The 11,465-nt window shown below is 37.4% G+C and overlaps 1 protein-coding gene across 2 annotated transcripts; it reads right to left on the bottom strand.

Moving 5' to 3' along the window:
• Positions 1–131: 131 nt before the first annotated feature.
• On the bottom strand, positions 132–10,903 carry LOC129275789 (cytochrome P450 2J4-like). 2 transcript variants are annotated; one of them, XM_054912273.2, is made up of 8 exons: positions 10,756–10,903; positions 6,896–7,042; positions 6,352–6,548; positions 5,492–5,748; positions 4,102–4,338; positions 3,308–3,541; positions 2,703–2,931; positions 132–1,882 (listed from the first exon to the last, which is right to left on the bottom strand). In XM_054912273.2, the coding sequence occupies exons 2-8, from the start codon at positions 7,039–7,041 to the stop codon at positions 1,701–1,703; spliced, it is 1,482 nt and encodes a 493-aa protein (XP_054768248.2). In that variant the 5' UTR covers position 7,042; positions 10,756–10,903; the 3' UTR covers positions 132–1,700. The 2 variants fall into 2 exon arrangements, with proteins under 2 accessions (XP_054768248.2, XP_063965202.1); XM_064109132.1 differs by having other exon boundaries at positions 197–1,882; positions 4,240–4,338; positions 10,756–10,844.
• Positions 10,904–11,465: the final 562 nt, after the last annotated feature.

The raw sequence follows: 11,465 nt of genomic DNA, 5'->3' as shown, positions 1-11,465 counted from the left end.
AGAGTAAGATGTGTGGGAGATGGGGCTGTACTAAACCCGACGACCGTGACATAACAAGTAAAATATTGCTCTACTTGTTCAGGGGTTCAATTCATAAAAATAAATAACATAGCTCTAAAGATCTAAATCTAGAATAATCTAAAAATAAATTCTTATATTCTGTAGAAAATTAAAACATGTTAGCAAATTGAAATATACTGATGTAAAAAAACACACGAATTATTACTTTTAATTTTGGTAAAGTTTGAAGGTGGATGCATTCATTAGATTTCGGGAATATTAATTGATGTAGGATCTAATGTCCCTATTATTTATTATTATAATAATTATTAATATGGTTATTTTCGTTCAATGACAAACCGTTCACCTTACCATAAAAAATGTATAGAGCTCGCAGACATCTTGATCATCGATATAAAAGACTTGATAAGGTTCGTTGTATGCTACAGGAAAAGGAAAAGTACACCATCACACAATTCAAGGACAAGTCCACGCCAACAAAAAGTTGACTTGAATAAAAATAAAAATATCCAACATGCACAACACTGAAAATTTTATCAAATCGGATGAAAAATAAGAAAGTTATGACATTCTAAAGTCTCGCTTTATTTCACAAAACAGTTATATGCACATCCTGGCCAGTATGCAATAAGGGGACCGATCACATCACTCACTCACTATTTTTTTTTGTATTTTATTATGTGAAATATGAAATATTCTAATTTTCTCCGCATTCTCCTGTGAAACAGTCTTCTTTCTCCCTGAACATGTAGAGTTGCAATCATTGTTTTAACATTTTGTGGTTCAGTCAAGTTGGTCCTCACTGTCAAATAAGCAAAAATTGAAATATTGTATAATGCAAACAATAAAGAACAAAAGAAATAGTGAGTGTGGGAGATCATCGACTCTCATTTGCATATCACTGAATTATGCATACAACTGTTTTGTGAAAAATAAGCGAAACTCTGAAATGTCATAACTTTCTTATTATTCATCCAATTTTGAAGAAAACTATAAGCATTATTCATGTTTGATTTTTCACTATTGATTCAAATCAACATGTCTTTTTTTGGGGGTGGAGTGGACTTTACCTTTTACAGTATATATGGTGCCATATCAACACGAAAAAACAACACGCACACCCAGGTAAGAGAAAAAAATATGTTGAACTTTGTGCGCGCTTGACCTTTTGGAGCACTTTTTAAGTGTTTCTGGTAGGGCTCAAACGAGCATGTTGTTGATCTATCCAGTTTTTTAATGATCTGGATCTGTTTGCAATATTTACACGTAGCTGAATCATATGGATACGCCTTGAACCTTAGGTTCCAAAAGTTTTACAATATTTAGGGGGACAGACCCTTCTCTCTCGACCCTTCACTGTGGATAAAACTTCTTGCAGACATAAAAAATTGTATCTCTGATGAGTCATTCAAAACGTTCTTAAGACTCCGCTATTTACTTATTATTTGTGCACTCTTCAAAATGGGTTTGGTGCTTTGTGAGTCACATGATTTATTATTATCAAAGCCCAAAGGGCCTTTGTGACTAAGCATTTCAATGACTATTTAAAAGGACTCTATCAAGGTTTGACGAATATTTTTAAAATGGTAATTGCATGTGTAGCCTTCAGAGAGAACGTCTACCATCATTATAGCCTACTTGTCATCATCGAAATAGAAAACTGGTAACCTAATGAAATGTCAGTATCTTGGAATTGCACTTGTCAGATAAGGTTGGGGGTTTCGAGTCACGCCTAAGACACCATCAAAAGAAAGGGTAAGTGAGCTGTCAGGTTTCTTGAATGTGAATCGTTGAAGGAGACTTGTAAACCCCAAGAATGTCTCCATCCGGGCAAGCTGTTCTCCAAGACACACACGGCGACCTAGAGGAACAAGGTCATAAAAACAAAGATACATTTTATTGGTAAATGTTATAAGTCGTTAGGTGAAAATATAAATGATTGAAAACGAAAGAATTATTTCAAAGACAAAGGGGATTCGGAATGTTTTTTCTTTGATAACCCAATTTATTCATATAAGAGTCATAGACACTCTGCCTATGGGGTCAATCGTCAATGATACAACTGACGAGGAATGACGAATTCTACAAGGCCACATGGGGAAATGTAAATGCAGCCGTATGATAAAGAATCCATTGTCCCACCGCAGACTAAATGTTACTTATTCACAATCGAATACTTTGCTAACTGATTATATAATGATACAGCAAGAACATTATATACCGAGTCCCGTTCATAACATAAGTACCCCTGTTACTTTCACTTCCAATGGTTAACTGCCATGGTGACAATGCTCATCAGCCAATCAAAATCAAGGGTTCCATTGGAGTTACATTTTGGATGTTACAGTTTTACAATAGGGAATTTTGCAACCACTTCGCAGACGCTTTCTGGAACGTAGATAATCTATTGTCAAGCCCTTCATAACATGGCAGCCTTTGTCGAAAATCGGTGAATCAAAACAGCAGTGCCGTCCGTGACTCTGGACAAACTACATATCTGCAATTTTTCGTCAGCTCCGAATCTTAGGAAGGTCTGCTGTCCCGGTTCACCAATTCTCGACAGTGACCTCTGAGCCGTTCATTGTGATTGGACAAGCATTTTCATTAGATTTCAGAAACCGTCTGGGTAGTGGTTGCGAACACTCGCGATTACTTCTCATGCAACCGGGCCTTGATCTTACCCGTGCTGAAAAATATCAATTCGTCTCTCTTTACGACCTCTCCTTTTTGAATGAGGAACCTCTCAGGTTCAAAGGCGTCTGGGTTTTTCCACAGGTCCTCGTTGTTCAGAACTTCGAAGATGTTAGACACAATGGTGGCGCCCTTCGGTATGGTATAGCCTCCTATCGTGGTGTCAGCAGCAGCCTGATGAGGTACACCTAGTGGAGCGATGACGCCTTTCCGCTGTACCTTTTAAGAATAACAGAAAGGAAATACACGTATTTGTCTAAATAGTGGTTCGCTGTTGTGATTGTTTCGTCAGATAGCTTATGACTATGAACTATATATTCAGTTTCTCTCTTGATAAACCGACATCAAGAACGTGAGTTTACTATGAGACAAACTTTAAAACTAGATTTCGGGACCTTGATCATGACGATAAAATTATCAAAAAGACTTTGGTATTGCCTTAAGAGGTCGTCCACCAAAAACAATGAAGCGGTGCCTGCTTTCCAGTTCTTCACATTTCGAACCTTTCGAATCAGGGAGCATGAGCTTCTCATTCTCGAGCATAGTAGCTATTTGAAGGGGTTCCTACACTTGCTCATAATAGTACATCAATTACCTCCATTAGTACAGCACAGGTGTAAGGAAGGTTCCCCTGGTCATTCAGTCTTGGAAGACGTTCTCTGCCGACCACGTGATCGAGTTCTTCTTGAACACGTGATTGAACCTCCGGGTAGGCCATCATGAAGAGAATACACCATGTCAGGGTCGTGGCCGTGGTTTCGGAGCCAGCTATGAAAAGGTCTGCGATACAGCTATTCAAGTTCATCTTGGTGAACGGCGAATTGGAGTCCTGAATTCGAAAAAAGAAACAATATGGAGAAGGAATACCATATTACTCAGCTATTTCATTAGGTAGTTTTCGCCAATGCAAGGGGAAAGAGACACAAATGCGACATCCAAAATGATCTACATTCTAGAGTGGTTAATGACAGAAACGGGACATGAGCAGTCGCAATGTTAAATTTAATCCGAACCGATTGCAACTCTTGGCAAGATAGGGCCAACGAGAGTCAAAACTTGAAGGGCTAACCAAGATGGTGTCCACATTGCTTCAAGCGACGTAGCGAATTCCCCGGTTTAAGGCAGCAGATCTCGATAGCACAGTTGTCAATAGTGGTTGTGTTTTAGGGTTTGTGTTTCCTTAACTTCATTTGGTTTCATAATTATCGTGAATTCACGAAAATAATATCATTCTGGATGGTTTCAAAATCCTATCATTTACTAAAATGTAAAAAAAAAGAAAAAACACTACAAAACTGCAATTATCATAATCTACTTATTTTAACATTTTATTATCTCTTATTTTATGTTTTTCCCATGATAAAAATAACAATTCTTATGTATAAATACCTCAATTTCTGACATCTTAATAAGATATTGGTCAACGAAATCCCTTGGATTGTCTGGGTCAAAGTTCACTTCGTGAGATTCAATCTGTGACGCAATAAATTCTTGGAATGTCTTGAAGTTATCCACCATGGTTTTTACCTTTCCGAATGGAATCTTTGAAATTCCAGGAAGAGGGAAAAAGAAGAGTGTTCCACCGGCTCCCGACTGCCTCATATTATCGTTCAGAATTTTTAATATCTAAACAGCAGAAATAGTGAGAGAATTATCATTTTTTATGTATTTATGATATTACATGTGACTTATCAAGCGCCAAATCCATTCTGTAGAGTGCTCAAGGCGCATAAAGAAATTAAGAAGTACAAAGAAAGGTTTTAAGAATATTTTGGAAAGACTCGACAGAGATACAATTTTTGATGTCTTCAGGAAGTCTGGTCCATTATACAGGCACGCATGAGCAAAGGATCTTTCCCCCAAAGTTTTTGAAATTTTTGGAACCACAAGTGAACGAGATGTTGAATATAACGTATTTACAATAATAATTACAAAGATCTTCATGAAAAGTAAGAAAGATATTCATGAAAAGTTGGCGAGAGAATTATTAGGAATTCGAAATGAAATGCGATTCTTTAATCTCGTTTATTCGCATTGCACCAAAGCATTTTATTTCGCGACAAAACCGAGCCCTTTTGTTTCCATCATATTGGATACTTGTGATATGTGTGAGGCGGAACACAGAGCAAAGCGACCGATAATAAAACTGATTTTGTAGGATTGATTATACACAGTATAATATTGCAATCAATCGTACGACTTAGCCTTACAATCAATTGATGGACATCGTATAGGGCCCTGGATGGAGAGTGCCACGTGCATCAGGCTTGAAATGACTTTGTAATTTACGTTCAGTCATGACACTGAAGTTTTACTAGATGTAGTGGTTGTGACAAAGGTGTATGCGTGCCTTGCTCGAGATCACTAAAATCTAAAACATCATTGCCTAAAAGACGAGGTTCAATCAAGTTATAAGGAGTTGAGCTTGGAGGCTGGTGTTTTCAAGGTGTTTTGGGTCCGAAAAGACCGAGATCATTAATTTTCTCTCACATTCCTTGACCATGATATTCTATAATTCCTCTTTTTTAAAATTAATATTCTTCTAAACATAAAAATTCATTTCGAGTTTACTTTGCTAAATATGCACATATGACGTCATAATCTCATAGCGCCCTCCTTGAGAATATATAGGAATACCCGTAAAGGAAGATGAGCCAGCTGCAGCTCAGAAACGCATGTCAGGCAATGGCTTCAGCCTCTAAAATGGCGACACGATCACGTCAACGCATAAAGTCTATTCATTATCAGTACAACTTGATAAAAGCCCTATAAAGCTAACCTGCTGGAAGTCGGCGTCGTCGTACTTGTACTGAGTTCCAAGGACCACAGAGCAAATGATGTTTGAAATCGCTTGCATAAAGAAAATACTAGGATCAATAGGAGAACCCCTCTTCTCTTCAATGCTCGTACAGAGCTGGGTCATCTCGGCTAGAACAGTATCTTCGTAGCTCTTCTTTCCAACACCAAGACTCCTGAAAACAGAATGGATGAACTTCCGCTGCTCCTTCCAAACCAGACCGCTAGCTAAAACCACACCTATGGGTATTGAAAAAAGAAGTGTGGATGTGATGATGGATAGAACAGAAGATAGCATAGGAGCAGGGTGCTACATAAGCTCTTGCCCGATTGCCCGGGGCAAGTAAAATTTAGAGTCGGGCAAGCGTTTTGAAGTAGAGACCAAAACTACTTGCCCGAATAGGGCAAGCAAAATTCTCACAGTAGAATGGCCCAAACTTAGGGTTGATATGATATGATATTGACTCTAATTTTGGTCATGGCAGGCAAGATAAAAATCACTTTGGAAAAAATGCAATAACAAGGTAGGTCAGTTCATGTCAAAAGAGAGAAAAAGGTCAATGGTTTGTAAAACCGCTAAACTTTCTTTCGAAGAAGTAAACATTTTTTTTCAAGGATTTTTTCGGGCAAGTGATAAAGATTTTTGGGAAAGTATATTCCAACTATTTGAAAATTTACTTGCCCGACCGGGCAAGCGCTTCTAAAAAGTTATGTTGCACCCTGCATAGGAGTGAACAGGGATCGATGATTGGTTGGGAAAATCCTTTTCAGAATATCCGATTCCTGACTCATCTCAGAACCACCTGTGGGTTAAATGTTCAGCATGAAAGTTTGATATCTTACCTTTGCAGTCTGGCCCGACAACCTCTTCCCGCATTCTACTTTGAGGTCGATCTTGAAGATCAGGATGTCGGAAGGCCTCTACGATGATTGGATAAGAGTTGAGGATGACGAAAGGCTTCGTGCCAACGTAGAAGGATACGATCTCACCGTACTTCTTAGCCCATGATGATAAGACAGTCAGAGGGTTCAATCCAGCCCTGTACAGACGGGAAAGAAATCCTTCACTTTCATTTCGTTAAGTACTTCTACTGCATTTGGAATACTTTATATGGATAACAAGGTGAACTTTTAAGGATACATTTACAACAGTTGCGAAAGATACCCCTCCAAAACATCGGACTTACAGTGTAATGGTTATATCCATTATCCTTATCCACTTATACTTCTGCAAGTAATGATACTGGTGATAGTAATTTCTATGGGCCCACTGCCAGAGGGGGGGGGGGGGGTTGGACAACGCCCCCCCTCGAATTTCAAAATTTTAAGAACAATCCGATAGAGGATCATCCCGATTGTTTGATTCAAATTAAATTCTGCAACTTACCTGCATGCTGTCCACGCTATACTAACAATCTGAATCCATGAAGGACCGGGTGGTAGATTCTTTGGACGCCCTATCAGCAATTGTTTGATAATCCAGGCTGTGAGCAGTCCAAAAGTTGCAGTCATCAAGAATAGAATTGGCTCCATCCTTAATCGAGAAATGAAATCCAACAAGTCTTTGATTAATCGATACGACTTGAAAGTCAGTCTGATATCCACATCTAAATCTGGGAGCAAATCTGTAGGAGTAGTGACCAGTCATACAAGTCTCATACTGTTTACACAATATTATTGCAGCTCTCCGATAGACATAACGTAGTTCACACCATACTGTGCGGATCTTGACAATACTGTGCTTGCTTCGGTGCTTCATACACTATGTACTCACGAAAATTGTGCTTGAAATATTGAAAATAATGTATTACGTCATATATTTCTTTCAGAATATAGTTGGGCTCATACAATGCAGTTCTTAAAATTAGTGTACTTTATGCAGGACTTTATAAATGCTCTCATGATTATACTTGAGCTTAAATAGTGATCATATATTCTCGTATTATAATTAAACTCAGAGAGAGCATAGCAGTGTTTGATATACAAATAAGTTGACATACCGCCTCCAGGCACTCGTACATGAACATCTATTATCTCTTTTACATGTATATATATTTACATTATTTTTGTTTTGAAAAGAACATTGGCAGATACCGATGATGTTCCTATAAATTCAATTCAATTCATACACAGTAGCTCCTGTGACATCCTATAACAATCTCGTGTTCCAAGGCCAGCTGAGCACATACTTACTACCTTTAATATAATGGGTAAACGACCCGTAAACGACATATCTCGTGTTACAGTGCTAGTAGACGGGTCAATATACGACCAAAGATAGCCTTACCCGGAACAAATTGCAACAAATTGCAACAAATTATTTTTCAACGGTATCTTGTACTATTTGACCTCAGGAATAACATATTAAAAATCTACCAAAATCTGCAACCGGGAAAGTGGTTATTTTCAAGATGGCGTCCAAGATGGCCGCCATTCACTGAAAATGGATACACACATTATCAACCCTAGAATCCCATTTCGGTTCATATTCCATGGTCTGGGGGTACAAAAATTGATTTAAGCTAGATTGAATTATAAGCCCTCCAGTGTACCAGGCAAATCCAAGATGGCGCCCAAAATGGCTACCGTAGGCTGAAAATCCACAATTCATCTAAATTTGTTTTTTATTCAATGCTTTTGAGGGTGAAATAGTACATTGAAACAAGTTACAAAGACAGCCAGTGGTTTGGTGTATCCAAAAATCCAAGATGGCTTCCAAACTGGAGTTTAAAATGGCTGTTGATAATTAAAATGGACATAGTTCATTTTATATCCGCCTGGGACATCATGATTTTGGTGTCTAGACCATGATTTCAATGGTCAAATAATACATTGGGACAAGTTACAAGAATGTCAGTGGTCCATTATGTCGAAAAAAATCCAAGATGGCTTCCAAAAATGGAGTCTAAAATTGCTGTTGCTACTTAAAAAAACCCGCCATAGTTTGCTCAATGTCCAGAAATATGATTTTTGTGTCTATACCATGGTTAAATGGGTCAAATAATACATTGGGACAAATTACAAGGAAAGTTAGTGGTCTGGTATGTGCAAAAATCCTCGATGGATTCTCAAAATTGATTCTGAAATGGCTGCCAATACTTAAAGCGGAGAAAGCTCATTACATTTTGGCCTGGGATATGTGATTTTGATGTCTAAACCACTGGTTTCAAGGGTAAAGTAATACACTAGGGTAAGTTACAAGACCAGTCTGTTGTCTGTATGTTAAAAAAATCAAAGATTACTTTATAAAAAATGGGGTATAAATTGACTGTTGCTACTTAAAATTATGCATAGTTTAATATAAATACACCTTGGAGGTATGATTTGGCTGTCTATACTCGAGTTTGCAGGGTCAAGCAATACATTGGCTTAAGTTTTAAGGACAGTCAGGTGTCAGGTACGTCCAAAAATCAAAGATAGCTTCAAAAATGGGGGTCTTAATTGACTGCTGTTACTTAAAAGTGGATGTAGAACATTATAAATACACCTTGGGGATATTATTTTGGTGTCTACACTAGGGTTTCAAGGGCCAAACAATACTTTGGGACTGGTTACCATATGCAGCTATCCATTTTGCCTTAAAATCCAACTTGGCTTAAAAAATGGGTTCTAAAGTGACTACTGTTAAATAAAATATCTACCTGTTAGAAATAATCTTGGTGCCTACGTTTAAATGCATGGGGACAAGTTATCATAATGTTTCATGAGTTGGTAACAGCACCCATTTTGATGAAATTTTAGAATCCATCATGGATTCTTTGAAAAAATGGAATACTAACCATCCCTGTTACTTGTCCGAATGTATTATTTGACCCTTCATACCACAATTTTGACACCAACATTATGTCTTGCAGATGAATATTGTAGAACTCTGACCACTATTGAATGATATGAGTCGTTTTAGATTAATTTTTTTTAAAACCCTCTTGTGTTTTAGGCAAACTGGACAACTGCATGTCAATGTAACCAGTCCAAACGTATTATTTTAACTATGAAACCATGTATTGTGGACACCGAAATCATATCTCCTAGGTGGATTTTAAATGAACTGTGTCCATTTTTAAAGTAACAGCAGTCATTTTAGACTCCGATTTTTGGCAGCTTTCTTAGATTTTCGACATACTGGACCACTGACTGTCCTTGTAACTAATTTTCTGCCTTTTGAGACCATGATAAAGGCAACAAATTCATATGCCCTTGACGAATAAAACATGAACTATGTCCATTTTTAAATACCATCACGGCTAATTGATACTATTTTTTAAGCCACTGTGGACTTTTGGACATACTTGACCACCAATCGTCCTTGTAACTTATCCCAATTTATTATATGACCTTTTTAACCATGGTATAGGCACAAAAATCATATTCCCGGATATTGAACAAACTATGTTGGGTTTTTTTAAGTAGCAACAGCATTTTTACTCAATTTTTTGAAGCCATCTTGGTTTTTTTAACATACCGGACCACTGACTGTCCTTGTAACTTGTCCCAATGTATTATTTGACAATTGAAACCATGGTCTAGACACCAAAATCATATCTCTCAGGTGGATGTGATATGAGCTATGTCCATTTTAAGGATTAACAGCCATTTTAAACTCAATTTTTGGAAGCCATCTTGTATTTTTGGACACACCAGACCACTGGCTGTCCTTGTAACATATCCGACGTACTACAGTTGTACTTCATCATTAAAACAATCGAATGGAAACCAAATTAAAGCCACTTCAGTAAGTATTAGATGAATTGTGGATTTCTTAGACTACGGCAGTCATTTTGAGCGCCATCTTGGATTTCCTGGTACCCTGGAGTGCTAATATTCACTCCAACTTGTATAAATAAATTATTTTACCCATTGAAACATGGAATATGAACCCAAATAGAATTCTAGGGTGGATAATGAGTGAGTTATATCCATTTTTAGTGAATGGCGGCCATCTTGGACGCCATCTTGAAAATAACCACTTTCCCGGATGCGGATTTTGGTAGATTTTTAGTATGTTATTCTTGAGGTCAAATAGTACAAAATACCGTTGAAAATTCATTTGTTGCAATTTGTTCCCGGTCAAACCATATATTGACCCGTCTATAGATAAATAGACTGTCTTCATTGTCGTTGGACTGAGTTCATTTCGTACAATCGTCCGCATTATCTCATGTTCTGTTTAAACGGGGTTTAAACGAATGGTCCACTAAAAGTAGATACATATAATTATATAAAGACGTGGAAAATTAGGTGACTTACCTTCATGTGAGCAGTGTGTTCGTGTGTGTAACATTAATGACAGTGGATGCCGATGATATAGATCAGCGAACAAGAATGAAGTATTGCACAATATACAGCTACTATAACACAGGTATGAATACATCCGCTTAACCTACGCCTAGTCTGGGCAGGCAAATGTTTTTTTTTATCCAGGCACTGCCAGGGATTGTAACCGATAGTTATAAATTCTGGATTCTGGCCAAGTGCGTCGAGGTCGAAGTTATTCGCTTTCTCTTTCCGCCCTTTCACACGGTGAAAAAAAAAATCGTAATTTGAATGATGATTCCAGTGGAAAAATAAGGCTATAATTGTGACGAATTTCAGCACGTGTGAAACCAAACCAAACTAGAATTTTAATTCGTCATGAGGACGAATTAGGTGATCTGTCTCTGATTCTCATGATCATGAATACGATCTACGATCACCATGTTAATTTAGATCAGTATGATAATCAAGAAGAAAACTGAACTGTTATTCTTAAAAGAATGTGTTGATAGCTCTTGAAAAACGGGAAAAGAGCAAGTTATGTGATAGATCTATACACATATACATGTATTTTATATTTTAATATGCAATACTTTAACTTTTATACTGTTCAAAGCGGGGGTAGGTTATATGATATAATTTGATTTGATTTGATTTGATTTATTTTATTTCCACATTTCTAAACAAAAAACAAAGAATATACA

This window comes from Lytechinus pictus, chromosome 14 (genome assembly GCF_037042905.1).
Source record: "Lytechinus pictus isolate F3 Inbred chromosome 14, Lp3.0, whole genome shotgun sequence".
Taxonomy (NCBI): domain Eukaryota; kingdom Metazoa; phylum Echinodermata; class Echinoidea; order Temnopleuroida; family Toxopneustidae; genus Lytechinus; species Lytechinus pictus.
Note: the sequence above shows the minus strand (reverse complement) of the source record. Positions and strands in the feature narration are given on the sequence as shown.